Here is a 17,377-nt window from a genome sequence, read left to right as displayed (position 1 = left end):
AGAGAAAGAATGTGTTTTCGATTTGTTTGTGTGAATGATTTTCTGTGTGTTTGAAGGAAGCCGAAATTCTGATTTAAGTAATCAGAAGGAAAGCAAACCAACAGACAAAAAACGGCTGAGTTAATGAAGAGTGTAATAGCCAAAAACGGTCAGAAACATTGAATATTGTAACAGACGTAATTAATCCAACTGTTACGTAATCCATTCAGATTCCCGTAACAATGACTTAACCAAAACGGTCCAGTTACCAAAAAGAATAGGGTTGGCCCACAAAACCCACCCCACGCCCGCGAACCGCATTCCCAAGATCCCAAGTACCAAGGCCCAAGGCCCAAGGCCCATGGCCCGAGCCCGGCCCGGCGCGCGCGCGTGTGTGATATGTGTCCACCTATACCACTCTCACACTTTCTTAAACAAGAGTTACACCCATTCCCCAATTAATAAACAAGGAGAATATGAAAAGTTTTTCCCATGTGGGACTCTCTTATTTTTCACTCTATTTTTCCTTTGTGTTTCCCAATGAGAATTTCCAACAATCCCCCACAGGTTCGAATATGTGAAAAGAAAGAAGAAAGAGAAGGATATTGGTTTTGGGCAAAACAAAACAATTGAATAGATGTCAATGTCTTTCGACTTGAATTAACACTTAGTGACATTTAAGCTATGATCTCTTTCCTACCAAGTGACTTTCGTATTGAACTTGAAAGGGAGTTAGAAACCCGTCACTTAAAGCACGCAACTGAATATGTATGATATTCTGACTCCGCGAATAAAGTGACGCCTTATACTGGCCATACGTCCGACCTGGATATGCTCATAGGTGCTCTAGAGAATAGCCCACATCGCAATTCTCATAGGAGGCGGCCACACTTCCACACCTACGTAGTTGAATCCCATCAAGTGTGAGCTACCTTCACACCACCAAACATATGGTATGGGTTCATTAAGAGCCGTATGCTCAACCTCTTCTGATTGTAGCAAGCACATTATAACATCTAGGGGATGGAAAAAAATAAAATTTTGTGCTTCTGAATTATAACATAATGTCGTCCTTTGAACTCTGTGAGTAGGAGTTCATTATTTTACAATTCATTCAATGGGCTTCAGGCCCATCCCTTCCGATGTTTCCAAAACTAGTTTTCTACACAGGCCTTTCGTTAACGGATCCGCAATGTTCATTTCAGACTTTACATAGTCTAGTGATATCACCCCACTTGACAACAATTCTTTGACGGCCTTGTGCCTCAAACGAATGTGCATTTTCTTCCCATTGTAGGCATGGTTGTTTGCCACAGCAATAGCCACTTGCGAATCACAATGAAGTGCAACTGAAGGAGCTGGCTCCCCCACAGCGGAATATCTGCAATCACATTTCTCAACCATTCTGCCTCATGACCTGCCAATTCAAGAGCAATAAACTCAGATTCCATAGTAGACAAAGCAGTACAGGATTGTTTACAAGATTTCCAAGACACAGCTCCACCCCCTAGGGTGAAAACATAACCACTGGTAGAATTGATTTCATCATTGCCAGAAACCTAGTTGGCATCACAATAGCCTTCCAAAACTCTTGGAAACTTGGAGTAGTGCAAACTCCAATCCATGGTACCCTTAAGGTACCTAAGCAATCTCTTCAAGGAATCCCAATGTTCCTGACTTGGGTTATGTGTGTACCTTCTCAATCTACTCACAGAATAAGCAATGTCAGGTCTAGTGTAGTTCATTAAAAACATAACACTACCAATAATCTTAGCATATTCAGATTGGCTAACAGGATCACCATTATTTTTCTTTAAGTGGATGCTTGGATCATAAGGAGTCCTAACTGGATCGACGTCAAAAGAGTTAAACTTTTTAAGTAACTTTTCAACATAGTGAGCTTGGCTAAGACAAATGCCATTTGGAGTTCTCTTGATTTTAACTCCTAAAATCACATCTGCCTCACCCATATCTTTCATTTCAAATTTAGAACTTAGAAAACCTTTTGTCTCATTTACTCGATCCAAGTTAGTCCCAAAAATTAACATATCATCCACATATAGACAAATAATCACACAACCATCAGAATCATGCTTAGAGTAAACACAAGAATCACCTTCATTTACATGGAACCCATTACCTGTCATAGTCTTGTCAAATTTGTCATGCCATTGTTTTGGAGCTTGCTTAAGCCCATACAAAGACTTGACTAATTTACAAACCGTATTCTCTTGACCAGGAACAATAAACCCTTCTGGTTGAACCATGTAAATTTCCTCATCCAAATCACCATTTAAAAATGCAGTTTTAACATCCATTTGATGCACAACAAGATCATGAATGCCAGCAAGAGCAATCAAACTTCTAATAGTAGCAATTTTAGTGACAGGAGAGTAAGTATCAAAATATATAATCAATACCATGCCTTTGGGTGAATCCCTTACCACAATTCTAGCCTTATACTTGTCAATGGATCCAGTGGATTTCAATTTTTTCCTAAAGATCCATTTACAAGTAATGGGCTTGCAACCCCTAGGCAAATCAACCAACTCCCAAGTATTGTTACTTAGGATTGACTGAAGTTCACTATCTATTGCCTCTTTCCAAAACACTGCATCAACAGATTTCATAGCCTCTTCATAGGTTCTAGGATCATCTTCCAAAATAAACACATAAACAAAATCATCATCAATCAAGTAAGGTTCAGTTAAGAAAGCAGTAATAAAATCATCACCATAAATGGTTTCCTTCCTTGCTCTCTTGATCCTCCTTGGCTCCAATTCAGAAATCACATTAGAGGTGGGAGGAGCAGCAACAGGCATACTAGAAGAAGTGCTAGAAGAAGGCACATCATTGATACAAGATATTTTTAAAGGAAATACAGTTTCAAAAAACTCGGCATCTCTTGCCTCAATGATGTTACCACCTGCATAAGAATTGTTAGCACCCTTAACAAGAAAGCGATATGCAGCACTTTGGTAAGCATAACCAATAAAAATACAATCAACAGTTTTAGGACCAATCTTGTCCCTTTTGAAGCTGGGTATAGCCACCTTTGCTATACACCCCCACACTTTCAAGTAACTTAGGTTAGGTGCACGACCCTTCCATATTTCATATGGAGTCTTGTCTAGCTTCTTGTGAGGTACCCTGTTCAAAACATGACAAGCAGATAATATAGCTGCCCCCACATGTAATCAGAAAACCCAGAACTAATAAGCATAGAATTCATCATGTTCTTCAATGTTCTGTTCTTCCTTTCAGCAATCCCGTTCTGCTCGGGTGTGTAGGGAGCCGTTGTCTCATGAATGATCCCATTCTGCTCACAAAATGCCTTAAGAGTGTTAGGGTCATACTCACCACCCCTATCACTCCTAAGTCTCTTGATCTTCCTATCAAGTTGGTTCTCCACTTCGGCCTTGTATTTGAGGAACATTTCCTCAGCTTCATCTTTTGACCTGAGAAGATAAACCATGGTAAATCTTGAGCAGTCATCAACAAAAGTAATATAATACCTTTTACCACCCCTGCTCTCATAATTTTTAAAATCCCCCAAGTCACTATGAACAAGCTCTAGTATTTCAGTTTGTCTATCTATTGATTTAAATGGCTTCTTTGCAAACTTGGCCTCAACACATACTTCACATTTTGCAAAATCAGGTTTAGAAAAAATGGGAATCAAGTTAAGTTGTTTAAGCTTTTTAATTGAAACAATGTTGAGATGACCCAACCTTGCATGCCATAAATCAATAGACTCAGCAATATAAACAGAAGAAGTACTAGCATTCTTATTCATAATTTCAAGTTTGACATCAAAAGTAAATAAACCCCCATTACAGAAACCCTTTCCCACAAACTCCCCATCGTGAGTAATAACAAGCCTATCATAATCAAATGAAAGCTTCAATCCAGCCTTCATTAGCAAGCTACCAGAAATCAGGTTCCTACGCATTTCTGGAACATGCAACACATTGGTAAGAGTAATAAGTTTTCCAGAGGTAAGAGTGAGAACGATCTTCCCTTTGCCTTGAACGGTTGCAGAAGATGAATTACCCATGAAGACATTTTCACCATCAATTTTTTCGTAAGTAGTGAACATGTCTTTGTTGGTGCAAATGTGTCTCGTTGCTCTAGTATCAACGATCCATTCAGCAACATTACTTGTCAAGTTAGCTTCTGAAACAACAACAATAAAATGGTTAGGATCAGAAACTTCATTAGCTTCAGCAAGATTGGCTTGGTTCTGATCCGGCTTCTTCTTCGATCTGCAATCCACAGACTTGTGACCAGTTTTCCCATATTCAAAACATTTCCCCTTGAACTTATACTTCATTGGTTTCCCTTGAGGCTTGAAAGGACTGCCCTTTCCCTTAAACTTATCAGAATATGCATTAGGCTTAGGTTCTACAAGGTTAGCCTTAGCGGAACCAGAAAACACAGATTGACTCTTATCCTTAATACGATTTTCCTCCTCAATTTTCAGGTGACCTACAAGCTCCTCTAAGGTAAGGTCCTTTTTCTTATGCATTAACTGATTACGAAAATCTTTCCAAGAGGGTGGCAGTTTCTCAATTAACACAATAGCAAGAGTTATATCACAAATACTCAAACCCTCGGCAGCCATAGCAATGCAAATATTCTCAGAAGCATGAATCTAATCAATAATTGGTTTATCATCTTGAACTTGAAAGCCTAACCACTTACTAACACAATAACGTTTAGTACCAGCATCATCAGTTCCATACTTCTTTTCTAATGCATCCCAAATATCCCTAGCATGACCAAACCCCATATAGATATCAAGCAATGCATTCGACATATGATGCTGCAACATGCCCTTACATGTCCTATCATCTTTAGCAAATTTCAACTCAAAATCATGCAATTCAGTTTCATCATCAGGTTCGACAACATCACCAAGCACATTAGCAATCTCAATTTGTTCTAAATAAAATCGCATCCTAACAGCCCAACGTTTATAATTCTTGCCATCAAGAGGTTCTAACTTAGACATGTCAGGAATCATGAATTTTGAAGTCAAAGCCATAATAATCGTCTTTTAGATTGTCACGATTAAACCAAAAATTAGAACAAACTTATCTGATTCGATGAACTGAATGAAAAACAATTGTTGCGTCGTGGACACCCACTGTCCTAAAAGACGATTCCGCACTACCTCCCGGTGCAGTAGAACAGAATGCGGTCGTCCTCCAGGATTAGCGCAACTCCGACGTTGTGTGCACTCACAAAGACGGATGGAGTCAGAACATATGCCCAAAATCGAGAGCAATTTTGTGTGAGAGAAAGAATGTGTTTTCGATTTGTTTGTGTGAATGATTTTCTGTGTGTTTGAATGAATCCGAAATTCTGATTTAAGTAATCAGAAGGAAAGCAAACCAAAAACGGAAATTTTGATTTAAGTAACAGCCAAAAACGGTCAGAAACATTGAATATATAACGGACGTAATTAATCCAACGGTTACGTAATCTATTCAGATTCCCGTAACAATGACTTAACCCAAACGGTCCAGTTACCAAAAAAGAATAGGGTTGGCCCACAAAACCCACCCCACGCCCGCGAACCGCATTCCCAAGAGCCCAAGGCCCAAGGCCCGAGCCCGGCCGGGCGCACGTGATATGTGTCCACCTATACCACTCTCACACTTTCTTAAACAAGAGTTACACCCATTCCCCAATTAATAAACAAGGAGAATATGAAGAGTTTTTCCCATGTGGGACTCTCTTATTTTTCACTCTCTTTTTCCTTTGTGTTCCCAATGAGAATTTCCAACGGTCATAAGGATATCTCGTGTATTAAGTATTGAACTAGGGTATTTTATGAATTTCTGAAAGTCGGGGGCATTCGTTGAATTACGCCAAAATTTGGGGTATTTCATGAAAAATCCGAATTTATTATACTATTTGTGCATGCAACAACTTTTGCCGATTGTAACGATTACCTGGTTTTGCAACGGGGTCACCTAATATTTGAGTTCATCGTAATACTTGGCACTTGATATTGATTAGGAAATTCTCGTTGGAGGCTTGGAATAAATCAATGGAGGAGAGAGAATGGGCAACCAGAAGATGCGAAGAAGCGTTGGACAGAATCCAGGGTTTGCCACTTTCTAACATCACGGCCTCTTGCAAGGCTACTCTGCTTCGTCTCGTCAATTCTGAGCTCAATTTCCTTTCTCGTCTTTCTCTCTCTACTTCTAAATCTTCTTCACCATTTAGGTTCTCTCTTTTCCTTGTTTACTGATTTTGATGAATCATTTTTTTTTGTTGTTGTTATTACCTTTTGTTAATTATTTGTTCTATATCTTTAAATTTGATTCAACTTCACTGCCTTTAGCCTTATGTTGATTAATAGTATTAGTTTTTGGTGGGATTTGTTGTACAATTTTACAATAGTTAAGGGGTAATGCCGATAAATATATGGAAAAATGAGGAGATTTTCTGAAATGCCTTATTTTTAGTGAGAATTTTGTAAGCTACCTCAATGTTTGCATTACTGTGAAATTCCTAAAATACGGAGTACAAGAGAGTTTCCGGCACAAACAATTTTTAGCAAATATAGAAGTAATCATTTAGACATATTCCCAATGTCTTTTTGTATTGTTTTCTATTTTTACACATGGACATTTACCACAAACGCAAAACTGAAACTACCAGGGTAAACAATGCATGTATGTTTCTGTCTACAGAAGGGTTTGATGATGTGTTTATTCTGGTCACTTGGTAATCCCAGTAGTAATTTGCTCCAATTATTATAAAAAAGTTGCAGAAGTGATGGGTTGTCATGTAATCATGTTAATGTAAATGTTTTTTTCAAAAGAGGTAGATAATAGCATTCTTCAAGTCTAAGGGTTAGTGAAACATGATGAGAGAATCCCAGCATTATGATTAGACTGGTACTTTAGAAGTTTAGATCCTCCTCTCATTTCTCTATTTGGGTGTTGAAGAAGATTAATGAAGCCGTGGGGATTTTCTTTCTGTTAAAGTCTTGAAGGATGTTGACAATACTGAATTTAATGTCATGTTGGGGGCCATAAGCGGGATATGGTCTTTGTTAAGAAGACCCTGGCCTCTGGCTGTAACCAAACCGGTGCAATTGAATTTTCTCAGCATCTGGATGGCTGACTCAGATGTTAGCTTAACAAATGTAATTGTTGGTATTCTTGACACAAGTAGATTTCAATGTTCGAATGACTGCCGGGTCTTGAGAAGCCTGTAGATCTTAGACTAGTTGGTGCCGAAGCTGGGTTAGTCAGTATGTTTACAATAGATTCTAGCCGGTAAATTCTCTGCTGGAAAATCAAATGATTACATTAGGTAGCGTGCTCCTCGTGTGAGATTATGTGAAGCCTCTTGTTCTTTTTGATGAGGTCTAGAGGTACTATGATGATTTTGGTTAGGCTCTCTAGGCTGAAATATTGTTTGTGCTGGAAACTACAATACTTCGTTTGCATAGCTAAAATACTTCCAATCAGGCGATTTGTCGACCATTGAAGTATAATATTTCTTGTATGTATATATTTTGAGGCTGTAACTAACTTCCCCCGTTCTTAATTAGTTGAAACAGTTTGACTTTCGCACTGTTCACACACCCTCCTTTGACCGGATTTTGTTATTTATGTGTAAGGTAAAATATAGTCATGTGAGATCTTGTTAAATTCGTCTTGATAAATATTTTCAAAATATCAACTTTTTTTTTTCTTTTTTCATAATTAAAGATAGGCAAATGACCTTTTATAACCCAAATTTTGTGAGAAAGGAGCTTAAATAAGTTTTTTGTGAAAACATACCTTAATGTAAATTTTTTTGTGAAAACACACCTTAATGTAATTTTTTTTGCGAAAGACAACCAAATGGAAGTTTCCGGCATTGACTGAGCTTTTTCGGCCGTTGACTTGCACGTGAAAAGCACGTGTGACTTTATTTTGCTAACTACACCCAATTTTTCTCTAAAATTCTAAGCTTTAAAACCTAAAGTTGAAAAAAAATCGAAAAAAATTCAAGTTTAAAAATTCAAGACTCGGGAAATAAGTGTCTTTAGCCAAACTTAAGCCACACGTGCTGCTCACGTGCAAGTCAATGTCCCGAAAAGCTCAGTCAATGCCGAAAACTTCTCTTAGGTTGTCTTTCGCAAAAAAAAAAGTGCATTGACAAACGTGATTAAAGAAATGTGTCAACTAAATAAGAATAGAGGAAGTGTATAGGTACTATGCTTGTTAAGTTACTAGAGAAAAATGGCCATTAGGTTTTTTTCTGAAATCTTATCAGCTCAATACTAAGCCTTGACTTGGCATCATTTACATCAATTTCATGTATTTTTTTGCTTTCCGCCATCTATTTTAAAAAATGTGCTGTACAAGGTTTACTTCTAGCTTTTGGAGAAGAGGATTTCATGTTGTCTTCTTTAATTGGAAGATCTGTACTTTTTTTGTTTGCAGCTGTAATGTTGGCTATTTTGAGGCAATTGTTCACATACTTCAGCAGCCATACATAGTTGGGGTGTCACGTGTGTGCAAGCCAATCCCTTTGTCACCTACAACTAGCCATGGGGGGAAAACCGATTCACCATGTGAAGCTGTCCATATTGATATTGTTTGTAGTCTTCATAACAGTCCAACTTGGTTTATTGTATCTGATCGGAACCCAAAGTATATTACTTGGGATAGTTCAGGGAGAGATAAGGGTCTGAAAACGCGGATTGAGCAAATAGTTCGTGCTGCTCAGTTTTCCCTGGCACTGAAGCCTGTCTCTATTGTTCTCTTCTTCGCAAATGGACTAGATGCTGCAATTTGTGAGAGGCTAATGACAAATTTTGGTTTTAGAGAATTTGATTTAGAATTTTCACATTTTGAGTTTGTTTTCTCTGATGCATTAGAAGGTGAATGGGTAAATGTTCTTGGAAAATCTTATCAACGCGCATGTAGTCTGATAATGGATGTTGATCCATGTGCAAAGCCTTGTCAACGCATTGAATATGTGGAAGAGGTCAGTTCTAGCGGTGTTCAGCTTGCGGAGACAAATTATGAGTTGGGGTTGGGATCTTCATTCTGTTGTCTAATTGAGATGATGAAAGAGTGGCCTTTGGATGTCAAAAGTTTAGAATCTTGCAAACGAGAAGATCTATCAGGAGAGAATGATGTTGTCAATTTTGACACAACAGCCTTAGTTGCTATTATATCGGGAATAAGTAATGGTGGTTCAGAAAAGCTTTTGGCAAAATCGGAGAATGAACTGAGGCAGCGTTTTAAGAGTAACACTGAGTTTGTGATTTTTCAGGTATAGTTATGTTTCGTTTTTTATTTATTAAAATGCTCAATTCGAGAGGATAAACTTCCTAACTTTCATGCTTATGTATTACCAGATCATATCCATTCATAAGTTTGTTGTTTTATTTGATAATTTTTGCACCTTTTGCTGAGTGATTGCTTTCCAACACTTCAAAACATTTTAGTCCAGAGGATAAACTATCTACGTCTCATTGCTGCTTTCTGCCCTTATTTTCCCTCTCTTGCAGTCATGTAGGATAGTATAGATTGAAATTCTGAAGCAGTCTTTTAAAATGAAAAGTGTAGAAGAATGAAGGTAAGTATGCGCCTGTAGCTTTCAGTTGATGAAATCATGAAATCACCCACAGTGACTCATTTTCCTTCTATAGGAATGGCTGATGATTGTATTTTATGTTACTTTGAGACTTCTCTCAAACGCCTCTATCGGATACCCGGCCCTCAGTCCTCAGATGTTGGTAACTTGGTATGACACTTAGCCACTTCATTTTTTACCAAATCATGCATCATTTTCATAAAATGGCCGTGTCTAACACTTGAAATCGTATTCGTCAGACATTTCTAATTGAGTCCTAGTAACAGAGATTGTAAGCTATTCAACCATTTGAATATTTCATACTTTAATGTTTCTAAGCGTTCTTTGTTGCACTATGTAATTAGTTTAATGCTTCATTGTCCAATTACTATAAGATAAGTTGGTAGAGGCATTTCAGCATTGTCCGAGTAGACTCCGTTTTGCACTGTTTAGTTTTTGGGTTCACGGGCACAAAACTTTGTGGTGGAGGGCACTTTCTACTGTTCTATGGGTATTTTGGTTGGAAATTGGAACAGAAATACAGGAATTTTGGGTGTTCGATGTCATCCCTGTCTTCCTTCTAAGACAAATGAGCTTTCCTTTGGGCTCATCCACGGGGCTTCTGGCATGCGCTTCTTTGATGTAGGTTGTGATGGTCTGATGGAGTACCTCGTTCCTTTTTGCAAGATTTTGGTAGACTTTTGATCCCCCTCCCTGTGTTTCTTTTTCTTCTCAAATATTATAAAATTTATTCTTATGTAAGTAGACTTTTTTACTGAAAACATCTGTAACAGGATAACCACTTTTTGGCATGGGAATCTTTACAATGGTCTTAGACTCTTAGCGTTTGATTCATAGATGGCTTTCTCTATGAATCATATTTTGTCTGGTGAACTTGAATTGCTTATTTTGCTTATCTTGCAATGGCAAGACGGTGACAACTATACTTAGTTATAAATCATTTTAACACCTAATATTCACAATTGATCCTTTTGCTACTTATCAAAATATAAAAATATGAAAATTAATAGTTTGATTCTTTCTCCATAGTCAGAAATTGTTAAATCAAGCTCAATATAGAAGGAAGAATATGTATATTTCCTATTAAGATTAATATAGGCTGTTAATTCTCTGCAGAATCTGTAAATGAGGTCAACAAAACTCAGCATGTAGGACTTGGGTATATTTTCAAGACTTGGAGCTCTTTTTAGAATTGAATTGTTTTCTGTTTGGATATTAGTTATTTATTTTTCTAGCTGTGCTGGGCTATGCTCTGAACATAGCCATGCATTTCGAGTCCTTATTGCTAATAGAATCAAAGACCTAGAGAAATATTTCAGGTAAAGTTTTATCTAATCGCTTTAAAACGTATCTTTTCTTACCCAGGCACAGTCTGAGATTGAGAATGCCATCCATGATGAACTGAAATTATTATTGTGTGGCAAAAAGGGGATTGCATGTAAAACTGTTCATTCAGAGTTTACGGAGTTGTTTTCTATGTTTGGGGGCCCTTATGAGCAGATGAGAGCCAATCAATTAATCAAGCGTCTCAAGTAAGCTATTTACTTACCATTGTTCTCTACCCTCTTGAGCAGTGTACTAATTGTTAATTTGTTGGTCTTATGTTAGTCTTTAGTTTTTTAGCTTTTTAGTTTGATGACTTTGATCTACTTCATGAACACATAACTTTTTTTTTCATAACCTACCATTTTAATATTTTTTTTCCCTGTAACTATTTGCGAGTTTAAATTGGTAGTCCACTAGTCCTAATCTGTTCGAACTACTTTTTTTTTTCTTCCTAAATTTCATTTTTTTAAAACGAGATAGGAAATGGAGCTCAAATGGTTATTTTTCACATTTGTTATTTGGGTTTTGTTGGCAGTCAACGACTTTTAGGAAATCCTTTGGAAGTTCTAAACGATTGATTGTTTATCCATCTTTAACTGTCTGTTCTCCTTTCTATTTATGTTTTTCAGATTTGGTTTTCAAAGTATCTTTAGGAGTCTTACCCATGTGCTCACCCATGTGGGTATGAGAGTGAAAAGATTAAGGCTACAAAGGGAATTCACTTTTGATGAAATTGAAATTACAATTTTGATATGACGGAATAATGGGGATAAATATTGGCCAAAAAAAGGAAAGATACCGAGTAGGTCTAACATAATAAAAAACAACTCAATAAGAAAACATGACTAACATTCAAGAATAGAGGGAGTATCATTTAGTAAAGAATGGTGTTGACCGGAGGAAGTTAGTGCCTAAAGAACGAGTTCAAGCAGATTCCAGAGTACAAGACTTGACATAAGCTGAATGCACGATTTGATGAACAATTTTAATTTTTGCTACGAGAAGTGAATGAAATAATTGACGACAAGAGGAAAACAGTTTTCTGTTGATCTTAGTTTTAAAAAGCGCCCTTTTTTGCGCTTAAAGCTCGGAAGCTCAGAAGCTCACACCAAAACGCTTCCACCAACCGAATCCCAGCGACATACAAGAAGCCGCGCGTTTCCTAGCGCTTCGGCGCTTCTGCGCTTCCTAGCGCTTTTGCGCTTCTTGTAGTCTAGGAACTTCAGACCCTTCTTTTTAATAAAAAATAAAGCCACGTGACTCTAATCTTCTTTTTCAAAGTATCACGTGATTTCTTTTTTTAAAAAAGCGAAAAATATTCTCCCGTAGCCGGATTTCTCTAGCCTTCTCGCCGGATTTCTCCTGTCGGATTCTGAATTTTTCTTTCATCGTTTTGATTTCTCTATTTTTTTCATCTTTTCTTTCCATATTTTCTCCATATGTTCTGAACTTTTGAAATTTTATTATTTCTTTCCGGGTGCGCTTCGCCTACGAAAAGCGTGCGCTTTCGCTTTGCGCTTAAGCTCCAGGGCCCTTGTGCGCTTCAATGCGCTTCGCGCTTTTTAAAACTAAGCTGTTGATATGATTGGAAAATTGCATGTCTTGTGAATATGTGCTGGATAGTGTGTGCTTTTACCCAACTATGGAAAAGACAGCTGGATGCAGGGACAATGTAGTTTGGTATGAAGGAATTTAGATTGGTTACAAAGCTTAAAGATTAGCCTATCTCTTAGTCACAGTTAATGTTCTTACAGATTATATGTCTGGTTAGTTTTGGGTCCTATAATGTCTTTGATGTTGCATTTTATGCTTTGCTTCTGCGGGTCTTTTTTTATTTTATTTTATTCGCTCCCTGGGGATACAAATCTCTCTATGGGCTTCTGCAATTGCTGTTATTCTCTCAGAAGAACAAGAGGCTTGGTCCCATGTTCCAGCTTTGCAGCTCATTTACTTTTTTGGCTCGCCCCCCATAAACTACTAATATATAATGTGTTTTGTTCATCACATCAATCCGTTATTAGTTGAATGATGATGTGTTTTGGGAGGTCGCCGCTCATGCATATTAGAAAAGCTCTGTTTTCTTTCCCTCCCTTTTTAATGTCTGTTTTTTATGTCTGAAAGCATGACCATGTACACATGAGTAAGTATTTTTCAGTTGTGGTATTTGTTTTTCCTCCATATGTTAAATGGCTTATACCCACCTACCGTTACTATTAAGACTATGTTTGGATAGCTATTATGCAAGGAAAGGGAGGGGAGGGAAGGGTAGAGGAAAAGAAAGAGAGGTGAGGGGAGGGAAAATGTGAGCTTCCCTCTTCCTTCTAAATCTTTCTAACGGGGAGGAAATGGATCCCTCCAACTCTCTTCCCTTGCCTCTCCCTCAAGTAATATCCAAACAAGAGAAGATGAATCCCTCGGTCACTTTCTCTTGCCACCTTTCCCTCCATATGCCTCTGTAAAAACACACCATAAATATCTAAACTTGATAGATAATTTTATAGCATTAAAATGAAGAGAGTAAGATTTATTTTTAATAAGCTAAGAAATTTATTACTTTGTATATAAATGTTGATTTTACTTCTATTGATAGTAGTGTGATTCAAATAATGTTGTTTCTTGTAGCACATATACTATCATTTATTTACTTCGTCTTTGTTATGGTTAGTGATTGTTTTAGGGTTCAGGTCAGGAAAATTAGATAGGAAAAAACTTCGACATTCTAGCTACATTGGGAATCAATTTAAGGCTTAGCTTACTTAAATTCCTCTATGAAGTCAACAACAGCAGGGATGGGTGGGGGTGAATAGGTTATTCGGGCATTTTGATAGATGGAGATGTCGAGATCCACAATTGTGAGCTAAGAAAGAACTTTGTTCTCCATAATTTCAACATTAGTTTAACTAAATTAACCGCTAAAAGCTCAATTTTCAAATACGCTCCAATTTTCCTTGAAACAAGACGCCACAATTCCTGAGGTGTTAGTATGGAATGTGACCAGAAATATTCCAATGTTACCTTTTCGAGACTTTGTAACAATTGGAAAGAAGATTTTTCTTCAGAAATTTGGAATGACTTTTTGTTCAGGAGGTCTCTTTGGAGGGGAATGATGATGATTTGGCTGCGTATTAAGATTGCTCTTGCAGTTTTGCTCCTTTTCTTTATCTGTAAGAGCTTATGCATGTTGAAAAAATTTGCCCATGAATTTCCCTGCCTTTCCGGTCCATTTCCGATGGAGCCAAAGATTCATTTGTTCTTTTGGCTGTGGGATGTGATGGACTAAATCAAAATGGCTCTTAAAACCTATTCGCTTCCTTTCCATGAAGTAGAAGATGGTCGTCCCGTTGTCGTCCCGTTATCGCTTTTGGGTCAATTGGAAACAACCTCTTTGCAATTGCAGGGGTAAGGTTGCGTACACCCGACCCCCCTTACCCCGCTTCTTGCGGGAGCTTCTTTTAGGCAATGGGGTAATGATAATGATAATGATGAATTTCACTGCCTTCAATATTTGGAAGATAAAAGCTCCTCCGTAAGCTTATTTTTTCGCTTGGGGGGCGATTAAGTAGAATATCAACTAAGGATGTTATTTATAAAAGGGACTTTTATTACTCAGTTTATGCCTTAAGCAAGAAATTCTGTTACTCTTCAGCTCATCTTTTGTCCTAGGCTTCTTTCTCTTTGACTCTAACCCGTAGCTTTGTTTGGGTTGAGTTGGGTCCAACCTTGTTCTGCGAATTATGTTCTTGTTGCCTGAAAAAGGACTACAAAAACTGGCTTTTTGAAGTGTGGAAGATGATCTTGTTGGCAATTTGGTGGTGCACTTGGGAAAAAATAAGCCAATGAATTTTTTAGGGTTTTGCTTCTACTTGTCAAGGCTTCAAGTCCCATTTATGAAGCTTTTGTATAGCTGGAGTCAAGTTTTAGTTTCTGAGCGTCTCTTGATGATACTTGATTATGTAGGTAAATTGCTCTGTGGGTATGAGCCTTTTTATCCTTAGCCCTCCTTTTGTACATGGGTGACGCCACCTTCGGGTCTTTTGTAGATTTGGGTGTAAATTGTACACATGGATTGGTAAAGTGGGCTGATGAGTAGAGAGATAGAGAGAGGGCAAGGGCGAAACTTACCATTTAAGGTAAGGGGCAAACTCAAGGGGACACCCCGAAAAAGAATACGGGCAATAAAAAAGGGACGGAGGGAGTACTACTACAAAAAAAATGGTGTAATTGAATTTTAACTCTTCACTTACTCCCCATCCGGTAGCTTTTCCATTATACTTACTCTGTTGTTCACCCTTATTTTTGCAAATGCAAGTGGGTAGGTATTCATGCGCCCATTTATGGATATAATTAGCGGAAAAAAGTGGGTTATTGAATATGGATGAGGATAGTTTGGTAAAGTCAAGTGGATAAAGTTGCCAAAAATAAAAAGAAACGGCCCAAAATAAAAACATTGAAACTAAAAAGAGAATGGAGGAAGTAAATAAGTTTGATTTAGTTAAAATGAGTTCACATAGCTTTTATACCAGATCTAATAATGTCAGATAAGTTAGTTAAGATTAGTTTTAAAGGATTTAGGTGAATGTATTCGGTATATGGATTTGGTTAAATTTTTATTCGATAAGTTTGTAACTGAACTCTTCCTCTCTGTGATTTAGACATCTCATGAGTCACTCTGTTTGATGTTTATTGCAATTTGATTGATCGATGGTAATGGATGTTAACAGGATTGTCCCTGATACTCCTTCACCACGCATGATGTCTCTCCCAGTGACGAGGAAGCTAGCGTTGAAGAATAAAGTTGCTTTTGGGACTGGAGATTACTTGGGTGCTCCAACTTTGACGGCCAACATGGGATTTGTGAGAGCCGTCTCCCAAACTGGGATGTCTCTATTCAGTCTTGAGCATAGACCTCGGGCGCTTGTTGGTGACTAGAAATCTACAACTTGTCAAATCATGTTCATGGATACCATCTTCATGAATATTCACATCAACACTCTAGTGATGATCAAATATGTGGGCACGAACTCTAGTGCCAGATTCTTGAACGCCAACGCCAACAGAGGTAGGAGATTCCATTTGTACTCTGCATGAGATCACTTGACTTGAAGTACTGTATAGTCTAACAAGAGACTGAAAATTCTGTATTGCGGAACTTTAGAGATAATAATCATCATGTAGTCTAGAATCAATAGCCGCCTTGTGCGTATGTTTTTCAATGTTCTTTGAGACTATGGAAGTATCCCTATCAAAAGTTTACTGATACCATTGTTCTCTTTCCGTGGTTTCTTTCTCTAGACTTTTGATTTCTTTTGTTCGCGATTTTTGTATACACCCATCACAGATTTTGCCCATTCAAGCTTTCCGACACTATAAATGGCTCAAGTTTTTCGATGTGTAAAATTCTACTGCTCACGATTTCATGAAATTGAAGAAACTTCATGTCTGTTGCTAAATACTTTATTTTTGAGAAAATAAAAATTCAAACTTCAAATGGTAATTACTCATTTTAAAGTGACTTTTTAACTGGTACACTTCAGTGACTAAAACTACAGGTTTTCACTTTCTCTGGATCTTTCTGTTTCATCAACATGATTCACTAGTAGTTGATGAATAACAAGGACCAAATATTATTACTGAAGAACAAAATCTGCTTATTTAACGATATGTAGACGGCCGACCATATATTACGAGCTTAACTACAGAGGTAAAATCAAGAAACAATAAGATGTCGCAGATAGCTTTTCAATCTGATCGCCTTGAATATTGTCATGAGCATGACTAGAGGCAATGTTAAATAGACAATCAATGGCCATGTTGCTAAGCCTGATCGAGTTGTGATTCAATCAAATATCATCTTGAGAAGTTCAGACTACAATAATTTCTGACATGTTCAGATTAGGATGGTCTGATTGAGTAGAAGTTCAACGAAACTTAACTGTTTGTAAATCTCGAAACCTATATTATTATTTGAGCTAAGGCGTAGGAACCCTCTTTAATGCAATCGGTTAAGAATACAAATAAACATAACTACATTTAAATTCATTTTTTTATGAGATTTTTTTTTTCACCTTTAAATGATAGTTAGAATATTGATTTTTTTTTTTATTTTTTATAATTAATTAGTCTTTAATTATCTCTTTTTATTTTTCTTGAAACACGTACTTTTATTTTTCAATCGTTTCTGCTTGAATTAATGGCTCGAATCAACGAAATATTTCTGAAACTTAATCAAAATTTATCTCTTATTATCTTTTATCAAGTCTTTAATTATCTCTTTTTATTTTTCTTGAAACACGTACTTTTATTTTTCAATCGTTTCTGCTTGAATTAATGGCTCGCATCAATGAAATATTTCTGAAACATAAACGTACGGAGTAATCAAATCATAATAACTATGGGTGAAAGGAAAAACAAATATAATATAGCACTTATTTATAAAAGAGGAGCATAGTTTTAT

General features: G+C 37.2%; 1 protein-coding gene across 2 annotated transcripts; it reads left to right on the top strand.

The window, feature by feature from the left end:
* Positions 1-5,908: 5,908 nt before the first annotated feature.
* On the top strand, positions 5,909-16,197 carry LOC110806035 (uncharacterized). 2 transcript variants are annotated; one of them, XR_008927839.1, is made up of 5 exons: positions 5,922-6,216; positions 8,436-9,273; positions 9,653-9,747; positions 10,963-11,129; positions 15,645-15,786. XR_008927839.1 is itself a non-coding variant. In XM_022011674.2 (4 exons), the coding sequence occupies exons 1-4, from the start codon at positions 6,038-6,040 to the stop codon at positions 15,850-15,852; spliced, it is 1,392 nt and encodes a 463-aa protein (XP_021867366.2). In that variant the 5' UTR covers positions 5,909-6,037; the 3' UTR covers positions 15,853-16,197. The 2 variants fall into 2 exon arrangements, 1 of the variants encoding a protein (XP_021867366.2); XM_022011674.2 differs by lacking the exon at positions 9,653-9,747 and having other exon boundaries at positions 5,909-6,216; positions 15,645-16,197.
* Positions 16,198-17,377: the final 1,180 nt, after the last annotated feature.

Source organism: Spinacia oleracea, chromosome 2 (genome assembly GCF_020520425.1).
Source record: "Spinacia oleracea cultivar Varoflay chromosome 2, BTI_SOV_V1, whole genome shotgun sequence".
NCBI lineage: Eukaryota > Viridiplantae > Streptophyta > Magnoliopsida > Caryophyllales > Amaranthaceae > Spinacia > Spinacia oleracea.
This window is presented reverse-complemented; position numbering and strand designations above follow the sequence as displayed.

What these genes read in the sequence shown, in the direction of transcription:
- LOC110806035 (XM_022011674.2), top strand. Translation starts at nt 6,038, where the DNA reads ATGGAGGAGAGAGAATGGGCAACCAGAAGATGCGAAGAAGCGTTGGAC. An exon ending in CTGAGTTTGTGATTTTTCAG is followed by an intron (nt 9,274 to 10,962) that starts GTATAGTTATGT and finishes TTTCTTACCCAG; the next exon opens with GCACAGTCTGAGATTGAGAA. An exon ending in CAATTAATCAAGCGTCTCAA is followed by an intron (nt 11,130 to 15,644) that starts GTAAGCTATTTA and finishes GGATGTTAACAG; the next exon opens with GATTGTCCCTGATACTCCTT.